Genomic DNA, 22038 nt, shown 5'->3' with positions numbered 1-22038 from the left:
TATCTTATTTGCCAGACTAAGCTGGATAGTTACCTAGCTGCGAGTGAACTGGGATACTGATGGAGAGCATTATTTATTATTCCAGGTAAAGTCGCACAATTGTGATACAATTATAAATAGAATTAAAAAGGAAAGTATTGTGTGGAATTATCATCTCAGAAAGGAAATAAAAATTAAGTCATTTTTAAGCTTAATTTTTTTCTTTTTTTTTCTTTTTTTTTTTCTTTTTTTAGCCAAAAGAGAGTATTAGTGGATTTATTCTGTTGTAGGCAAGAAATGCTCTGGGAAAAGGAAATCTAGACTCTTATCAACAGCACAGGATTTTGAAAATAGCTAAAACTTGGCCTCACATATCACTGCATTCATCTCAAGAGCTAAAAATGTAATTTTAATGTGTGCTGCAACCTTAAAGTTATTGATAACACAAGTTAATTCTTTGCCATTATATGTATAGGGTTTTTAGCTGGAGCATGTGAGAGTATTGCTGACTGCCTTCTCATGAAAACATGTCTGGAACTGCTGAGTCTAAAAAATGTTAAATATTACTCCTTTGAAGAAACAATCACAGGAGATTATGGTAATCGGAGCATGAATTGATATACATATTCATCACAAAAAAGACCCTGAATTCACCTCAGATAAATGTCCTGTAAAAAAGAATATGCTAGTAACATAGTAAAATTATTCTTTCTATCTGACCTTCAGTCAATCATGTTAGAAAAAGATTTATTCCTCTCCTTAACCTTTATCTACACTTTGTGTTTCTCAAACTACCTGAGCAAACAAATCTTTTGCCTCTGAGAATTTTCATTAACAGATGCTATCAGCCTTTCAAAGTCTCTCTTCATCAACATATCACCCTTTAGTATCCAGCATTTTAATTGCCCTTGCAGCTGGAATGTGTCTCATGTTTCAACCTATAAGTTAATTTCCTTTTATTTATTCAGAATACTAAAAAAAATGTAGCAATCAAAGGGTGAGTACCAATTTAAAAAATATTTTGAAATTTAAATGAGTTTTTTTATAATATAAATGATAATTTATGGATCTATACTCAAGAGTCTGCATGTGTGTTTCTTTTTAGTCACTCAGTTGGCTATTTCTGCCTTCTTCTTCTGCCAATGGCTAGTAACAAGGAGCTTTTATATAGCACTGTTACCTTTATACCTATACCAGAGTGTATATACAGTGTATATATACAGTGTATGTACAGTGGTGCAGTCAATACGCTGGAGGGAAAGGATGCCATTGGAGAGGTGGGCCCATTGGAACCTCATGAAGGTCAACAAGGTCAAGTGTATGGTCCTGTACCTGGGTTGGGCAAGGGGTATGAGAGTAGATTTAGATTAAATATTAGGAAGAAAACATTTACTGTGAGGGTGCTGAAGCTCTGGCACAGGTTGCCCAGAGAAGCTGTGGCTGTCCCATCCCTGGCAGTGCTCAATGCCAGGTTGAAAGGGGCTTTGAGCAATCTGGGTCTTTACCTGCTATTGAAGAAGAAGACTAAAGGTGAAACAGTGTCTTGCTTTTATTATTCAACCTTATAATCCTATTTGAATATTAGAGGTCTCTTTCACTGTATCAAAAAACATTACGAATTTTAGCATTAACTATCCCTTCTCTGTTAACAGACAGGATATTTTTTGGCTGCTGCTTTCTATTTCGCAACTTCTACATACAGGGGCTGGAGCTAGTACCATTAGACAGGGAAAAAAAAAACCTCCAAACCAACCAGATTTAAGCATCTGTGGTCAGTTACTGAATATACTATTCCTGATTTAGCTCAGGAAAGCAGCTCAAATGAAATATTAGTCTGGATTATGTAGTACTATACAGACATTTCAGCATAAATATGCACTAAGTAGAGACAGGAATGTGATTCAGAAGTTTAGCTCTGGCTTCATCTCCAAGTTTCATTGTGCTCAGTTGGGGAAGGTCAGGAGAACTTTCCTGGATTTGGCTCCAAACACCAGCAAGGGCTGGGCTTCAAATGCAGATTTTTCTACAGCATCCAAGAGGGTTTATGACCACAAAAGTCCCCCTTCCAGGACATTCTTCCCATGGATTTTGTCCCCCCTCCCTCTTCCCATGATGCAAACCCATTCATTTTTTGCACAGGAAGACAGAGCAATTTTGTTCAAAAAAACCCAAACCAACCAAACAAAAACCCACCTGGAAAAAGCATCATTTCCTAAGCATCAGCAGAGTTTGTCTAATTTACTGCTTTGGTAATTGATGGTTTAGAAAGACAAGCATGATAAACCACAGTGAAGGAGTAACCTATATGACTTCAAAGGCAATTTCAGCAAAAGCTCAACCTTACCATATTTGACCACCTTGGGCAAAAACTGGTTCTGCACATAAAGGACCTGCTGATAGACAGGCATGTACCCTCAAAATTTGTCCCAGAATTAGCATAATGGAAGCATGGACTTCTGGATTACCATGAACAAAGAACGGTATCGATATAAGGTTATGCAACCTTCAAGAACTAATGGCCACTCGATCTTTGTTAACTGCTGCTGGACCCATGCATGTCCATGAATACACAGCAAAATCGAGGAACACATAAAACTATGTTTCTTAGTTTTATATTATCAGTAAACATTAACAACAACAAAATCTTGTTCCTGCATGTGCACATGGTAATGTTTCTGTTAAATGATCTAGATATGGTAGTAACTAGAGCATTTAAAATGACTAACAGTTTTGTGTATGATCCTCTCAGAAATGGGCTCACTTCACAGTAAAATAGGTAAAATCAGTAAAATCTTTTAATAGATAAAATTTTCAGAGGTATGCGTCTTTCATTTTCAAAAGTGACTGGGTAGGAGGGTAGGAATAGGCTTTCAAAGGCAATTAAGATGCAGACGCTAAAGAACCTCAGCAGGTGGGGTACCTGCACTCCACTGACTTAAATGGCAGCCAGGCACAGATCCCATTGAGGCGCTTTTCACAATGTGACCATGTGTATGTTGAAATCCAACATACTGCTGAAAGACCTGTCCTGGGTGCCTTTGGAAATCACTTATGAAAATAGGTGATTCTCAGAATATGTACTCTGTGGCCTGCTTAAAAAGTGGCACAGAATTCTCTACGGAATACGATGCTAATTAGTTATTTCATTGCAACATGTTCAACAAGTGCACAGATAAGGACTGCACGACTAAATGGGATGTACACATATCTGAGACAGACTATCAAGTATTCACTTGAAGAAGAAAAGGGAGATACAAAATTCCCCTCCAAGGCTGCAAAATGGTAGAGTACCTGTTACAAAAGGAAGGGGTTGCATATAAACTGCAAACTCCTTGTTTTCATAGTTCCAAACTAAATCATTCTTAATGTTTTCTCAGAGTTGTTTTGTAAAATTAGGAAGCTGTAACAAACACATCCCTGAGATCAGTCAGCCTCAGTATTCAAATTATGTTGGGGTTTGCACCCAATTATGCTGCCATTTTAAATACTATTATTTAAAATGTTTATATGCTATTTGAATATTCAATCTAATATTTAGTGAAACAAAGGAACTCTTCTACCCCATTTGTTTTGATATTATACTGATGCATGGCTACTCTTCCATGACTCCAAAGCCTCCCAAATCTGGTTGCATGGTTAGCAAACTACAATGATGAAATATGCATAAAGTTCAGTATTAGCTAATCTGAAGGAGAAACTATACACGGCTGGTACACAGAGCTAGGAGCACAAGCACTGATAGTTCTGATCACTCAGTTTGCCATTACTGTAGTCGTTCAGGCAGAGAAAGCTTTCATAAAACAGGGGAGGTCCCTGGTATATAGAGTTGAAAGGTTTCAAGTGTTTTGTGGAAATCAATACTTCAAAATAAAAGGGTCTCACTCCATTACTGCCCTCCTTCAGTAGGGTGGCACTTGTTTAGTCTTATTTTTGTCCCCCCCCCCCCCAAGTAACCTAAGTATGATTTCTTTACTTGAACACTTTCTGCCAGTGTAATTATCGCTGTGCAGGTATGGAAAGCAAGGGAAAACCAGGTCGTTTGTGCCTGTGAGGAGCTGGAACTGACTTCAATAAAAAATTTCCATCTAATCTTACTATTAATGTACAGATGTTCTAGGCTCAAAATATAATCCCTGTGCTTACTCCAGGGAGCTGGTCTCCTCTGATTATACTCAATAAAAACTAACCCTCCCTCTGCAGTGAAATACCAAGCCAACATCTTTCTTTTTAGAGCAGCAAGTTCTATTATTGCTGTTTCTGGTGGAAAAAAAAAACCCAAACCAAGTGCATTTATAAAATGTATTCTTTAAACACTGGGTTATTATGACTGTGCAATATACTACAGCACATCAAGAGGTCAAGAATCACAATCTAACTGTATTGCCACACTTAATAGCTTTTGCTGAGGTTTAGCTCTCAATGCCAGATTTTCTTGCTCACTGTTTGGAGCATGTCCCATCACTTCACTGATTCCTCTTTTAATGCAGCAAAAGTTTTGTTCCTGTTTTAAAAGGTCTACACTGTGCATCTATGGCCAAAGAAGAAAGGGTAAATTTGAATCCAAATTATAATCTCTTAGGAGTCACAGAGATCAGTTCATGGCAAACAGACATGAGATTCAAGCAACATGGGAAATTCTAATACACTAGACAGATGCCCCATTGATTTCTCTAGGGATTTTCAATGGAGCTGAATATCTCATACGGCACAGGAAAGCTTTTCCTCACTACCACACATTTGTGTTTTCTTACTTGATTTTTCTCTGAAATAAACATTCATTATTGGCAATGTGAGAAAGTTTTCACTCCTACTAAAGCTTCATTTCCTGCATCCTTCACATAGTTTCTTAGAACAATATTGAGCACGATCTTCACGCACACACCTTTAACACTGTGGTGCCACGGGATTGCCTTGTAATTCCCAGTGAGCTTCTACACCAGTAGCTGTCTTTCAAAGACTAACTTAAATTTTCATCTTGGCATCTGAAGACAAAAATCGGGGCTTCTCTCCCCGAATTCCAGAATAGCATTAGAGGAACAAAGAAAGGTGAGAGATGAAACCTCTGATGTGGCAGCACTCAGAATGCATTGAAGCAGCTGTTTCAAACTCAGGTGGAATGTGGTAGAAGCCATCTTTCCCTTACTTTGCTGGCTATACAGGCTGCATCCCTCTACACTGAAGAGCAAATACAACTGCACCACCTGTATCTGACATACACATACTGACCTCAATGATGTACTGCTGAAAGGCTATCACAAATGTTCTTTCTCCCAGTAGTCACATGGTTAATACACTTCATTTCTTTGGAAAGAATCCCAAGGGAAAAAAAAAGGGACACATCTTAAAAGACAAAATATTGCTATGGTGCCTTTTTTTTTTTTCCTTTTGGCCAGAGGCCATGCAATTCTTTTCTGGTTGGCTTGTTCTGTCACTAACAGAATGACCTTTATTGAATGACCAGCAAATGTGATGGTTTTAACAGAGCTACTGTTGCAGTGAAACTGAGGCACCATGATTGTAACCTTGCCCACAGAAGGTAGAGGCTCCACTGGGTACTGTCAAAGCAACTAAAAGCAGCTGAATGCAACAACCCAATTAACAAAACAGGCACAATTCATGCCTAAAGTCTCTTCCAGACATCATTACAAAAAAAGACCTCAATGTATTAAGGTTTGCCTTTTCAACTACAAAGACCTCAATGTATTAAGGCTTGCCTTTTCAACTACATATTTGTATTAACTGCAGAAGAAAAAGGTTGGAATTATCTTGCAATCTGACTTCATCAAAAAGACCAGAGTTCTGGAAGAGGTCCCTTCTCCTTGTAATACTGTGGCAGAGCTGGTTGCTAGAATCCAATAGTATGCAGTGGTCCTTTATTATCTGGGCCACAGCTGATAGAAGAGACACCAACTTCAATCCTCCACAAGGAGTACAAAAAGGTTTGCTTTCTTAGCAGGGGAATTTTTTGTTATTTAGCCTAATGGATTTTGGAGCCTTTATCCTGTTGGTTAGGTTTTTTTGCTTTGAAAACTGAATACAATAAAGGAAAAGGTCTCATCAGCTTTAACAGGATTGCTATCCTAGTATTTGTAAGGACTAGTGTAAGAATGAGCAATGCATGCCATCAGGGCTAAGCGATAAGACAGCCTCAACACTAGATATTGTCTAGGTTCATCTACTCTATCCACAAAAACACTCTCACCACTAGAAGATGTAACTGTACTGTGGCCTCATTTGACTCCTGTGGTGCCACAGCACTATCCATCTTCCGTATGAGACAAGACAAAAAGAGATTAGGCTGACTGTCTGGTAAGTACCATGCAAGAAATATGACAGCAAGTAAACCTGACTGCTTCTTGTCTGATGGTTCTTGTGCCTGGGTAGAACCTATTCTCAGTAGCCTCAGCTCTTAACTAGGTCCTCACAATAGACATGGTTTCGATTATCATTCCTGATGTGAATACAAACTAACACCTGGGGCAAAGGGAAAGCATCTCTCATTTACATGAATAAAATGTTATCATTCAGTTTGCTAACTTGTTGCTTAAGTGACCAACGTTTAAGAAGTCTGCAAAGATAATGCACAATGAACAATATATTACAGTATGCAAAAGTCATGGAGACAAGACTATACTGAACAGAAAATAAAACAAACTTCACAGAGTTTTCTCTGCACCTGAAAAATTTTAATCACAACCTGTTATGTTTGTCCTAGCAGAATGTGTTAATGCTAATTTCATGCTTTTTATTCAGGTTATGTTTATAAATATCTATAAATGATCAATGGAAGCCAAATTATTTTATATCATGCAGAAAGGCAATAACTCCGTAATGCAATGATTTTTAAAAATCATTGCTAAATATCCATTTTGCTTTTGCCCAAATTTAACAGGAACGTATATTATCAATATGCTTACAGTCTCTTAACTATGATCTATTATTATTTAAAGTTATTAATAAAATAAAAAGCATGGATTGTAACAATTGAAGGCAGGTATAGAAATAATTCTAGTCTCAGTAGAATGATAACCTTTGTACAAATAACATGATATAACATTAACTGAGATGTGAAGATTGCTAAAATAATGTCCAAATACATTTACTGTCAGCAAAAAGCAGTGTGTTTATCTCTGGCTGTTTTTTCTGTGAAGTGTGGCCATCGGCCACTCTCAAATAAATTAAAAATGTATCGATGCCCTGAATGAGTCACATATGGGCATCTAACCTCATTTATATTAGTGTCCCATTAGCAATTACAGCTTCATTAATTCAGTCATAGAGCTGGTGAATTTTTTTCAATTAACGTTACATTTACTGGAAGAACAGACCTTTAGGAGAGGAGGGGCCCACGGCTACAAGTTAATTTAGGCCAAGTGGAATTTACACGTCCAGCTGAAAAGAATGAAGTAAAATACTTTTTTAAATGAGAGTTAATGACTTTTACTTTCAAAATCTAACCAAAGATTCAAGTAAAGGTTAGTCTTGAACTAGAAGGGGCCAGAATTTTTGCAGATAAGTGAACATTTTTTAGCTTTGTCTAAAATGAATTTTGTAATTTCTATTTCACTCAACATTTATCAGTCCTTCTCAGGTTCTACTTGACTTTAACGTCAACAAAATTTTCTTTCTAAGCTTGAATTCTGTCAGGCAGGAGAGAAAATCAACATTTGTACTTATGTTGAAGAATCTAGTGCTATATTATCACAGAGTAAAGTAGAAAGCCCTAGAAAGGAAAACAGAAATGTCTGTGAACAGTAACTTGAGAAGGTACCACACCAAGGAATATTCTGTAAAGTACAGTCATTAAAAGACTAAAACAAGCTTTCAGCTTTTCTTTAACAAATATGTCCCTAAAAAACCCTGGAGGATTACACAGAAATCATTAGAACATCATTTTTATTAGTTTACGGAAAACTAGTTTCCCTTGTGACACAGCGATTCCTGGTTTTATTGCTTCTAGACTCCTGTCCCTGTATGACAATTGAGGCTACTATTCATCATGCTGTATCTCATATAGATACACCTCAAGTAATGAAACTGTAGCTAATTCTCAATTTCCAAACAAAATGTCCACTGAAGCCTCTCCATTTCCCTTCACTCTAGTGTAAGAATCAGCAATTACTTGTTTAAAGGAGTTCCCAAGAACTCACATTGCGGTAGATGCTGCAGAAACAGAAAGCAAAGATGTATTCCCTTCCCACCTTCAGTAATGACTGCAGGTTAAATACAATAATTAAGTGGATTTCTACCATCTGACCTCAGGAGTGGTATAAAATGTGACAGTCTAAATATTATAAAGCGGCCCACAATAAACCTTCTCGTTATCAATATAATGAACTCATTGTTCTTAAGCAAACATTTTAAATAGCATCCATTATTCATGTGAAATCCTAAAAATTACCTATTTGGAATTGGGAAAAAAGAACACATTTGAATATCAAAATCTGGAAGAATTTTTCATCTTCTTTTATAATGATAATTTGGCACAAGATTTCATCTCTGTGTTACAATTCTGTTGTTTCAAATGGCCCTATCATGAAATTATTTTTAAACACATAAGGTCAAATCTTTACCTGTGCAAATCTGCACTGCTTCACTTCAAAGAAATACAGTGAATGTCTTTTGATACACTCTGAGGCATATTCTGAGTTTTACACAACTGAACCAACTTGGTTACATTCAGAAGCAGTCTGAATTCCCTGCAATAAGTTTTTATAGGCAGAAGGAGGTCATGAAGTCACAAAATGACTATCTGCAGAAAAATGCAAATGAATATCCCATAAACCAAGACTGTGTCTATGCAGAATGAGTAACACTTAAACCGTAAGAACAAATAACATAATTGTTCCTATTATCTTTTTATCCTTAATTTTCATAGGAGACCAAATAAAGTATTATGAGGATGCAGCTGGCATCTAAAATTCATTAGAAGATAGACGATGATGTGTTTATATTGCCTAATGTGGCCAGTTTTTGAAGAAGGTCAATCGAGAGTTTACTTAAATGTAAATCGTAATAGTCTACAGCTGCATGCACTCAATATGTTTTGTTTCATATATATTATTAATGAAAACTCAGTGGAATTCTATACACTTCAAAATTTTGAAGCCACTGCTGTTCTTATTTATGCTTCCAGATGCGTACTTTCAGAATAATAGTTAAACTAATGGAAATTACTGCTATATAAATGGGAATTAATAATCAAACAGCCAAGCGGAATACTTCCTTTTAAGGAAACAGTGCTTTAATGCATAAACATTATTATATGGTTCATGTCAAAAGGGAAGCATTGTTTGGCCTTTCACATTCTGGATGCTGTGTGCAGCTAGACTTTTCTCTGATTCGTGGCATAAGGAAACCATGCAAATCAAAATAGCAATTATTCAAACATATGCCATTCACATCCATTTTGTTGCTTTCTTTGAGAAGTGTAACTAAATGGTTCCAGAGAGGACAACTTCATAATACAATATACATGCATCAACTAAAGCCACAATTTTCACTTTCATCAGTGTATCTAAAACAAGACAAAAAAGCAATGAAACAACCCTGAAAAATACTTCAGGGCACCAAATTCATGTTAAAATATGGAAAATAACTATCTCGTTTATATTATTAGGTTTTTTCTTACTAAAACAGGACAACTGCCATACTGTGATGAACGTGTTTCAAGTGTTTGTGTTCAAACTGTCTCCTTGATGTGGAATATCTCCAAAACCAACACATACATTAATGTAACAGAGGCAGTTCTTTTGTAAGGCTTTTTTAAAATAGCATAGCATGAAACTCAAACTGTCAGTGCATAAATTACTGCTGCCTTGAGGCTGCAATAACTTATGCATCCTTGTATTCACTCCTCATATACCTCCCCTCCCGCTTCCATCTCTCCACCTCTTTGTGGCAACTGTTACAATGCCATTAAAAATAGGTTGGCTTGCCCATTACTTGTGTAGGTGAGGGAGCAAAGAACTGCATAATTAATGGCAGAAAAAAACAAACAGGAGGGTTTGGGGTTTTACTTCAATGAAAACTCTGCAATACTATTATTACAGTAATTATGTGTTCCCATAACTCTTTATTTGTCTACAGATAGGCATAATTTGATTTTACTTCTTTAATAAAAACTTGATCAAATTTGAGGTTATCATTGACAGTTCATGGACAAAGCCAACTGATCAATAATGTTAGTAATACTAAGCAATAGGCAATTTTATCTCCAGAGCAATTACTGACCTTGATGTAGTCAGCTGAAAGGTTTGATCTTGCTGAGCTAAACAGTGTCAGAAGACTGGCTTCTTTCTTTTTCATTACTCTCTTTTTTGTCCCTTTATTTTATTTCCTTTAAAGAATAAGGCCTTATCTTGCTAATAAAAGATGTGCCAAACTACACAAACTGAAAACTAGTATTTGCTCCTAAATAATAATTTCCCCTTTTTTAAGCAGAGGAAAAGAAAAGCCAGTAAGAAATAAGCTTGCAGCAAATAGCACTCTCTGATCTGGAAACACATTTACAGTATCTTTAGTCTTAGGAGCAGATCATGACACAATCCAGTCTAGACTATGATGGTGTTATGTGTATATAATGCTGGCAAAAATAATTAAACTGCACTGAAAGGATTTTATACTGCAGTTCTACTTAAACTCATCAAATTAAATTCTTCATGAATTAATGCACATAGATTGAGGTCAATGTTGTATATGATTTTGACATTTCATAAAGATGAGTGCCAATTATGGATTCTTTCATATATTTTAGATGGCTCAGCAAGCCATAAAGGTAACTGAAAATTACATCCAATATTGTTTATACCTTAACTTTATCCAACATTTTAGTTTATGTTATGAATTCACCCATTAGAACCACCCATGCTTTGGTATTAACTACACATACTGAATTGAAGGCACCCAAGAGTTCTAATAAATGCTTTCCCATGTTAATTCTGAAACTACCTCATTATTTTTATATCATCATGAGGATCACAGTATAAATTTACAAGGCCATATATAGCCTTTGCCACAAAAATGGCAATATTGTGCCCTTTGAGTGATTAGCATGAAACTCCTTGCTCAAAAAGACACCTGAGAGCGTCTGCATTATTTGCCAGGCTTACCTGATGGTTTCAGAGTATTTAAAATATTCTGAAGTACCCAAAGAAAAATCTTTAATGACCATAGTCATGTATTTCTTCTCTGGAAGTCTTCTTAACTATGACTCTGAGATGCAGACAGGTTAAGAACAGCTCAGAGCCACTGTCTTTGAAACTGCCTTGTACGCCACACCACAAGGAGAAGATGAAAGGAGCAAAAAGGCTTTTCAGTGATCAGCAGCCACTTCATTAGGCTAGACTGGAATAGCCAGAAGTGGATTTTACTTTACAAAGAGGAAAACATCCTCAATTAAATGCTCACAACTCCCAAGTGCCGATTAAAAAACCACCACAACCAAACAAAGCAATTTGGGTATCTTTGGCCTTGGGTAATATGGATCAATGCAGTGTATGGAGTGGTCATGCTCCTTTATAAACTCATTCCAAGTACAATTGGGCAGATTATCAAAACTGAATTGTTGCTGTCCTGAACAGGAATGTAGAGTGGAGAAATAACTCAAAACTTCATAAGCAGCAGAAGAAATGCTATAAAGATATTAGCACTTTATGCAAATAGCATAGTCCTCCTACACCTGGTATGTGCACAGCCCTGGCAATTCACTGCATATTATTATCATCAGCATTGACAAAAATATCCCCAAAGCAAACAACACCTCAGGAGCTCCTAAGAAATCTTATCAACCACTGCCTGGTATCTGTTAACCTTTCCAGATTGATGCTGTTTTATCATGTCAGCATGGAACTGCCAGACTCACAGTTTACCAAGCATTCAGCTGTAGCACAGATCACTGCACTAGGGCACAGAACAGAACTGAAGTTGTGTTTACAGTACTCACCGTTCTGGCTGATGAAATTCTTCAGTTTCTGACATGATGCATTAGCCCACAGTGCTCACTAAAGTACTACTACCTTGGCAAAAGCTGCTCACCCTACTTAGGCTCCCTCCCATTCACCTGGAGAGAGCACAGATGTACTTCACATGCAGACCAGACTCGGTGGCACGCCTGCTTCACAGAGCAGTGCCTGAGGAATCTGGCCCTAAAAACCTGAAGGAGAAACACTTCAGCAATAAAGGGGATACTCTGCTGTTGTAAGAGGTGATAACTCTCTGCTTAATCACTTTAACAAACTGAAGAGAGGCCCTGGCTAAATGCTGCTGTGTGGTGCAAATCACTGACTGGTGATTTGCTTCTTTGGGCTGCTGAAACCAAGGTAAATCCTTCTAAGAGCAAAGCAACAGGCTGTGAACATGAGGAGCTCAGGATCAGGAGGAATAAAACCTCAGGTCACCTTGCTCTTCTGATGATTCTTGGCACCATGAATCAAAGCAAAAGAAGTGGTCAGGAAAAGCTACGCATGTAGAACTGAAGAAATGAGTACTGAGTATAAAATTCATGCCAGGAACTTTTCACTTATTTTCTTTAGAGATTAAAACTGAATCACTTTATGGAGCTATTTTTCATTCCAGTGTACTAGAGTAGTACACTGTCTTATATACCTTCTGAAATGCGTGCTCACAGCGCTGTCCTACTGTGAATTGCAAGAACGAGAGTTTAAAAAAAGAAGAAAAAAGAAACAAGGTGTGATTTAAAATGTCTCATGAGGAACCAGAGAAAAATCTATCTCTGCAAGAGAAAAATCCTTTATAAACTCCTTAACCTAAATACAATATGAGGTCATTTTACCTGCCAGCTGAGTGGGTTTGTCATAAATGGATTCACATTTATTTTTCTTCTATAAAGCATTTGTGTCATCTTTATGCTTACTGAGACAGCTGATATTTTCTGGGCAGAAAAAAGCATATGGTCAAACTAGTTTGGTAAATTCTCTGAAGCCTGAAAGAAGAAATTGCATCTAAAAGGGCCAAGTGTCGTAGATGAAGGAAAGTACTGAAGCTCTAACCAGTGGATTTCTTCATATAAACTTCATAGCAAACAGCATTTAATTAACTACGTTAAATGCAGAGCTTCTTAGTAATCAATTATGCATCTCTTCGAAGGCTCAATTTATTTTCCAGGTGAAGAAATTCATGGTAAAATTTAAGGTAATTCCTGTTTCGAATATGAAAACCTGTTTTTCAGTTGTACCTATGGCCACTGACTTCCAGTATGACAATCTGCACATCTTACAAGTCAAAGCTGTCTGTGCTTTCAACTCAAGAAAGGTATTTCCATATACTTAAGTAGAAGAAGATCAGGTCCTTTGCATATAGGCATTCTTTTCTACAGCCTTCCCTTCTAGTCTGAGAAGTCTCATCTCCTCCCTGAGACCAACAAATTCCACCTCGTCTCCTCTGGTTCCAAGCAAAGACATTTCATCACCTCTAAGGCTTGGCTTTGTGTCAAGTCCTTCAAAGCAAAAGGGCCAATCCCCCACAGCCAACAACCCCTCTCATGTACCCTTTCAGTCCTCCACCTGCCCTTGGAAACTGTCTTGAACTTTGGCTTTGTTTCGAGAAATCTGGAAAATTGAGATTCTGACCATTTAAGCCTTGCTGATGCACACATAAAATCAACCGAGAACAAAAGCTTCTGCCACTTCATTACCTGTGTGTACAATAAAAAAATTAAATGCTATGGCTATGCCAAAAATTGATAAATCATGCATATTTATGAAAAACTAAATATTTAAATGCATGCAAATAACAAGTCAGGTTATAAATACAACAATTTGCAGACGTCTCCAAGGCATGGATGAGCAGCAACGCTGCTATTTCTTGTGTTTACTAAAGAAGATATTCAGGGTCTCAGCTTATGTTCCTAGAAGTTCTAGCTGCTCTTAAAAGGACTGTGAGGGTAGCACACATCCTACTTTAGCCTTCCAGAAATTATTTATCCAGGACTTTCCTGTTCATGCTCTGTACCCTAAATGTTCTGACTTGGTTTTACAAGCTCATTTCACCTGAACAGATTCTGATGCTCTCTCAGCTGCAACCAGATTCACACTCGGTGGATCACCACGGTCTTGCTGTGGTGCTCCTCTCCACGGATGGGCTGACACACTTCCTTATTCTCAGGGGATCCATGGAACAAGACACAAATTTGTTGCTCATGTGCAGTTACTCTACTTGTTGGAAAATACTGCTGACAGTAGCGCGTGCTTCAACAGCTTCAAGGGATGCTCAGGCATTTTGCCTAGGCATCTCAGCAACAAACTGAACCCATTGTGCATACTCAGCTCGTAAAGAGACACAAAGCTGAAGCACAGAAGCCTGCCATGAACTCTATGCTGTTGGTCTTTAGCTGTCTTAGTTTTGACAGTATGATACATCCCATGCTGGATGACTTTCAAAGGTGATTCACCCCTCTTGTTCATAAGCTAGAAAAACGGTTTAAGTGATTACCAGGGGTAAGCTAAACAAATAGCAGCTAATGGGAAAGATCAGGAGAAAAACGCTTAAGGCTCTCAGTCCACCCAAACCACAGCCAACGTCCCTTCTCCCACACAGGGTCCCAATGTTTGGGGAAGAATCAGTAAAAGGGCTTTCTTCTGTATCTCTGTACCATGGAGACCAAGATAAAAGGAGTCCATGAGACCATAGAGATTTCAGAGGAAATAAATGGAGAGCGATTATCAAAAGCTAGATTTAACTGTCCAGGCTCAGATTATTCCTGAACATATCTAGGCAGCAAAACCAAACTGAAAAGCAATCCTGGAATATTTCAGTAAAGGTTCTGGCATGTTTCCTGAATAGAGCCTTAGTTCATACATTATACTGCTGAAAGCAATGAAGCAATGCGCCCTAAATAAGAATGTCAAGATTTGCCTCTTTGTCAGGGTAAATTACTTATATTTCATACAAACATTGCTAAGTATCTACAACTTTCCATTCTATATAAATAAAAATTCTAGGCATTATAATGGCAAAAATCACTCATTCCCAAAAGGCTGACAGTGAAACAAATGGGCAATTTTCCTATTGCACATAACTACATGAAGTATGATTGTTCTTTTAATCGAAATAATGGATGTTCTACCAAGAGGGTCTTTACACTGTGTGTGCTCTCTGTTGTACCAGAGCTTGAAAACTGGACCTGACATCACATCCTTTTAAGCAAAGCCACGCAAAAGATGCAACACTTTGTGGCCATGCTGCAAGTTGCCTTTTGCAGAAATCATGACTGAGAAGAAAATTTCTGGATGGCAGCTACTGGGGCACGAGTCTTAAATGTACAGCCCTGTGAAGCCTGTTCCTGTGATGTGGAGGCTGAGCTTCAGCTTGGGAGTTCTTGCCAACATTTTATTCTCTGCTGTGCATTTCCCAGTACATAAAGAAGTGCGAAATGGGACAGCTCATCTACATAGCTACCTAAAGGCTAGCAATTGAGACTGTCCACACGTCATCCCCATGATCCTGGGCTGCTGTCCAAAACACTCCTGAAAAGAGCCAAAAAACTCAGAGAATCAAGGTTTGCAGTAACTCTTCCTGTTTTATCATCTTTAGTTAGGCTTCCAAACATGTTTTGTATGTTGCATTATTCTTCACCACAGACTGATATTTACAGAAAATAATGTCAAGATTTTAAATCCTTTCATACTTTTTGAAGTGTAAGCAAGATAAATCGCATCAACCTTATAGGGGCAACTGAGAAGAATTAAACAGGTATAAACATACTAGGAAACAAGAATTATAATTTCAAAATGAAACAAGCCCATGTTTAATTCTGAGAAAACTATGAGCCAGCTTTAAATCCTCTTTCCTTCATGCAATGGATTCAGACCAGTTCTTCAGTTGGCGGAATAACTCCCCTGCTCTGAAGAATAAACATGTTAATGAACAGCTCAGCTATTGATTTTCTGACATTTGACTGTTGAGCAGGTGCTGAACACAGGGTTTACTAATGCTGGTGTAGCTGCTACCATCAGTTTCATTTTTCCCTTTACTGGGGGATGATCTTTATAAATGATGATAAAACTTCCTGACATGCAGAAAGACAACACAGAGTTTAACAAATGAGCTATGTGGAAGGAGGAGTTCTAGTTCTGTTGCACCTGTCTGTTCACAGAAGGTGCTTATAAGCAGGAGTCATTCAGTGTTGCATTACATGTTTTAATTGCTGCTTTCAGCATCAGTCCACCCCAACCTGATATTCCAAAATCCCTAGGAATCCACCAGATACTAAAGCAGTCTTTTTACACGCCACAAAAATTCATCTTACCCAGATGTTTTGCAAAAAATGTTATGTTCTACATATCAGTAATTTTCAGTGCAACTCTAATTTCCTAAAAGAAAAAACAAAATCTATCCATTTAATTTTGTGGAAGATATAACAAGCCTGGTTCTACATACCACTCCACTCCTTTTATCAGCTCCAATCTTTCATTCCCCAGGGAAAGCAGTACAGAAGTGTCTTGTCCTTTGACAGCAATAGATAACTAACCTCATTTTGTAAAAGCAGAACTAAACAGAAGAGTTATTCTTTGTCTTCAGCAGAAGCAGTGAATCAGACCTCATTGCCTTGTACTAAACCTAATTTAAGGCAATTTGACGCCTTATGCCTAATCATCAAGAAGCTTAGTTGTAACTCTTGGGCTTTTTGCCTCTTTACTTTGCATTTCTTTATGCAACACAGCACCAGAAGGTTTTATATCTAAAAGGAATAGGACAGGTCATATTTTCTGAAGCTGTACTTTCAGCCCTTCTGCATCCTTACCCATCCATTATGATTCAGGTCAAATTTTTGTGTTTTTTGGCAGTAAGGATTAAAGATGTAATTGCTTTTAAAGCAGATAATTTTAACTCTTCTTAGCCACGTAACCTGGGGCTTTATAAGAACACTTCCGTGCCTCAGCCTTCATCTAGCCAGTGTTAACCAATTAAAAAAATTAATATGCAATCAGACAATAACCCTATTTACTAAAGCTTCCTTCCCCCCCCCCCCCCCGATTTTAGGTCCCACAAGATACTTACTGACAGACTAAATCAAAACCAACTAACAGAAAAAATTCAGATTCAGAGAGGTATTTGATTACAATGCCATGAAAATGGTAATCTGTGCCTCTGTCTAGACTGAGCTCCCTTTGTGTAGGTAGGCATTACACAGTGTCAGTCACTTCTGTGTCCTGTGATGATGTGAAGGAAGTGGATGGTGACTTGATGCACATCACAGAAACCACTTGGTGTGATTTTGTTTAAAAGTCTGTGCACAGTAGGTATGACAAATCAAAGCAACTCAGGACAAAATGCCTGTGTTGTACTGAGCTGGAAAGTGAAAAATCTGTAAAAAACAGTGTTTCTCAGGCAAAAAAAAAAAAAGTGAAACATTACTTGAGAAATGTTATGGTAATTTAAATAAACAAAAGCTTCAGTGTTACAATCTACTATACCATTTTTGTAATTAAATGAGGAGTACTTCACACTTTCATGCAACATTAAGATGACTATGAAAACCACAAGCTTACCTCTCCACACATTCATACTAGTGTTACTCTGGTTCACTGACTCAGTGGAATAACATCTGATTTACAGTAAAGGAAAGCAGGAAAAGAAACAGATCTGGCGAATGGAAATAAACCTGAGGTTTCTGAAGAAACACAACCCTCAGCATGAGATGCAAAAGGTGACTTTCCTGACAACTGCTACCCAAATTCTTAATAGCTTTCTGTATGTAACCCCATCTCATTTCATCCTGACATAATCTTAATTAGTCTTCGTTCTACTGCAGGGAAACCTACTGAGGCAGTTAGCACCATGTAATTAATCAGATATTTTGCACGCATCACAGCAACCAACAGTGTCAACTTCCTGATGTGAGTTAATACAAATAGAAATCAACCTTGCCTTTTCCTTTCACATGAACTAAAAGCATGTGGCATGGAATGAACATGTGACTATTTCCTCTATACACTGCTTATGTGCGCCCTTCCCTTGGCCGCCATTTCCTAATGCATCATTATTCTCTGCAAAGTATAATTTATTTTTCCTGCTGGTACTAGGAGAAGAACAAGCAATTTGGCATTTCCCTTAAATTTCAGTTTCTTCAGAGAAAAATAAGTCCAGCAACTGAAATAAAAAATGATAAGACATAATTCTTGCTGCTGGAATTCATAAACCTCCCATTTTATCTTTTTTTCTGTGTGCTTTAGCAGTTTTTAAGAAACTGAATTTTGCACCTGCACATAAATATACATTTGAGAGCACAATCTGCAACAGCCATCTCATAGCAACAGAAAATAAAGTACTTAAAAATATAAACTTCTTATACAACATACACACTAACTCACTGGATCAAAAGCTTCACCACCTATCTATGTAATTGTAGATCTTAACTTTATTCTATTGTTTAAGACTTAGCTTTTGTCTTCATTGCAGGAGCCAAGCATCACAGCATTGTGCCTGATGTCACTGAGTGGGAAACCATATGATTATATGGTTTGATGGCAAAGAAGAAAAGAGCCACTGCTTTAGGAAAACAGTTTTATAAAGCTGATTCTCCAGTCTCCTAAGCTTAAACTGAAACAGTTCAATAAGCATTAAAAAACCAGAAGGTTTGTTCAGTTCTGTATGGCATCTGTAATATGCTGTAGTTTTTATTAATTGTGAATACACATCAGCGTTTTGCTTCAGCAGAACACTTTAAAACTGCAAGAACAATTTAGTCCATAACTAATATTCAACATAAAAAGGAGTAGTCTAATGTTTTGTGATTTCTCAGGTTCTTAGAACAAACCAGTGAGACAATAACATTCACAGAAAAGCAGTATTTAAATGATAGTTTATCCCAGGAACTGACAACAAACTGCTTAACACCTTCTCTCTACAGTGTTTGTGCCCCAAAGCATCTAAGTATCTAAGATAGGAATTATTAAAACTGTGACATCGAATGGTTTCATTTCCAGGGGTATCTCAGCACAGGAACATGTACAGCCTATTCAGTACCTGACACAAGGAGACGTTCACTATTATAATTGTTCAAATTCTGGGGATATTTTTTGTATTTGAAGGCCTAACATCAGAAACAAGGCAGCCTACTGGAACTGCCAAATGTTTCAGGTGCTGTCATCCACGACTAGTGCTCGTCAAAGATACCTAATGTCTGTTTCTCAGGACCTAATTGTCCTGTGTCTCCCTCCTGTCTGAATATTCTCAATTTATTTTAAGCAATTTATTTTACTGGAAGCATGCAACAATTATAACTATGATAAGACTGCTTAACTATGATAAGACTGCTAACCAAGTTTGCTTTAACCTAAGTAAATCAGCAGTAAGTGAAGATAATTAACTGTTCCTTTGTGTTCCTGTTTTAGCAGATGACAAATACATTACCAAACAACACCAACATGGATGTATGTATAGGAAGGACAGCTAAGATCTGTTAAGTTTATTCCAAACAACTTCATCAAGCTACCTATATGCACTGATACCTCTTCCATCCTAAAGACACTGCTGTCCTTTATCTTTTAATCCTGAGCTATATTTTATAAACCCACAGTCACCTGTGAAATCACCTAATTCAGATTTCACTCTCTGACACTTAGGCTGAATGTTTGACCTAATATACAGCTAGCGTAACACGCATGTGAGCCATAGCAGGTTCACAACATGACTTTGAATAGTAACCCTAAGATTATGAGTAGGATGCGAGTAGGCAGTCACAGACAAGGGGCAGAAGGCAACACAGGTAAAGTCAGACTCCTGGGGCTAATTTTGACAAGAGCTACGTTTTAACCTGGAATTAAAATCTCAATATGAACAAGGCAAAATGAAGCCTAAGCACCACCTAAACTGTTCCAAAGGGATTAGTCATCATAATAAGCTCATGATTAAACTGTGCTTACCTGAAGATTGTACACACTAAGAACTGTGGAAAAATGCAAGTATGAGACCTCAAGTCTTCCCTCATGACTTCTGTTACTACCTCAGTTAGTCTGATAGTTGTATCATGTAGAAAAGTTTTAGAGAAACTCCCACTGTTCTGGATGATTCTTTCAGTTCAAAGTGCCAAATTTCTTATTAGGCATGATATTGAATGACTGATGCATTGCTACCCAAAACAAACTTTATTAGTCTTGACCAAGTTAAGTATCATCAGTCCTGGAACATATGACATTTTACTTTATCACATGCTGTAAGTTTATCACATTTGGCCACATCAAACCATTCTTACTCAGACAAACAACATACTCACAGGAGCTTTCATTTAAAAGTAGACTAAACCAGAAATATGGATGTTTGGCTAGTGATTTTAAAAGATTTAAAAACTAATGACATTCTTTACCTCTCCATACTTTCCTACTTGATGTCACAGACAGTGTTTTTCAACTCTAGAAATACTTAACACCTTGAAATCACTCTGAGCTCTTGTCATGCAAGATCAGATTGGAAATTTCTAACTTTAACATAGGGTATGTCCTAGTTGGGTGAAAGGTACAGCCACTGAAGACTTGATCTTTATCAATATGGAGTAGCCTAGGGTATCAGAACTTTGTAATGGAATAGAATATAAGCTTCTTTAGCTCTATCCACACCCCCTGGATCTGAAGAAAGTCTTGGAGCTAATCATAAAGCTGGTGAGAAGGGCAGTGGCACACTTATCTGATGCAAAAAATGATACCCAGGTGAAACTTGTAACCAAGCAAATTCTGTACACTGAGGGCAGGCAGCGACAGATGCTCCACAGAAATATGCAAGATTTCTCACAAAAAAGGCTTTCTGATGCTTAGATCTCTTTTTGACAGGATTTGCTATCTTTGGGGCTTCTTCATTGTTTTAGTATTGGCTTAAATGTGAAAACACTGGGCTTAATATATTTTCACTTAGTAAAAGATATCTCTGGTAATTCTTGTCATGTAATAAATTCACCCCTGGATATCCATGTGACATATCTAGAGCATCTTTTCTCCAGCAGAACCCTGAAGCATCTTGTGCATTATATTCTTAGACCATTATTGATGCCTAGACACCTCCAGAGTATATGTTAGCATGGAGTGTCTTTGTCCAATGACAGGAAAAACGTGCATTTATGTAAAGTGGCGTGGGATTTGCAATGTCACGCACAGCAGAAGGTCTTGCTTAACAGCCTACTTCCCAGTGCCAACTTTATTTATTGTGCAAGAACTCAAAACCCTGGCAAGTGTTGAATCTGCAGCTCCATGGAAACCAGGTATTCTGAACTGAATGTTTACACTGCTAACACTATCCTCCAGACAATCTCTTTACAAATGATCAGTAATATGAAGATGCCTTATTTTCATTTATCCATTCATTTTAGTTTTTTCAGAATAGAACTGATTTCTAGGACCATCAGAATATGCTACCTGCATCCAAAAGAAAATTGGGTAGGCCTGCACATACTGTTTCTAGTAATACTTACAGCAGGTAATGAAATAAAAAAGTCAGTTAAAATGATGGTACTTACCCCGTTCTGTATCATAGAGGTACACAAACTTTTCCCACTTGTAATGAGTCAAGAGACTCAAGATGGCTCCTTTTAATGCTGGCCGCATCTGGATGACAAACTGCACATCTGCATCTGTTGGGAAGCTGGGTGTGATGAAGGATGTGTGAAGCGCCCCACAGAATGACGTCAGTGTGTTCATTGACATCTGGTCATAGAATCCAAAGATGGCATAAACTCCTCTGGAAAACTGTGAACAGACTAACAAAGACAGACGGGGGGTTAAAATCTGACATACAATGAACACAAAAAAACCTTCTGAAGTATATTTGAAGTAAGCTGTCTAAGAAATCCTGAAACTATTCTGTATCATGCAGCAGATGGAATGAATTCATGAGATAACATATACTAATTTCATTGTAGTGTGAGTTTTACAAACTTTGTCACAATTAAGCTGGTCTGAGCCCATTTTTGATTGTAATTTGTCCTGCTATACTGTTATAATCTATACTGTTAGAACACAGGGTTACATTGCTTGTCCATAAAATACCTTCCCTCCCTTGAGCAGCATCTTGAGAACTCTTTTCATAGCGATGTAACAAATGCTGGGTCTG

The 22038-nt window shown here is 37.5% G+C and overlaps 1 protein-coding gene across 4 annotated transcripts in view; it reads right to left on the bottom strand.

The window, feature by feature from the left end:
• The window catches only part of GRIA3 (glutamate ionotropic receptor AMPA type subunit 3), a 154104-nt gene that overhangs the window by 90522 nt on the left and 41544 nt on the right, over positions 1-22038 (bottom strand). For 3 of the 4 annotated variants that reach the window (XM_065689172.1, XM_065689171.1, XM_065689175.1), the window contains exon 3: positions 21446-21685. In XM_065689172.1, coding sequence (XP_065545244.1) covers positions 21446-21685 — 240 coding nt within the window. Of the gene's footprint in view, positions 1-11923; positions 11998-21445; positions 21686-22038 lie in introns of those variants that run through there. The other variant, XM_065689173.1, reaches the window with a different exon arrangement.

This window comes from Lathamus discolor, chromosome 9 (genome assembly GCF_037157495.1).
Source record: "Lathamus discolor isolate bLatDis1 chromosome 9, bLatDis1.hap1, whole genome shotgun sequence".
Lineage (NCBI taxonomy): Eukaryota > Metazoa > Chordata > Aves > Psittaciformes > Psittacidae > Lathamus > Lathamus discolor.
The sequence above is the reverse complement of the archived record's forward strand: the minus strand, read 5'-3'. Positions and strand labels throughout refer to the sequence as shown.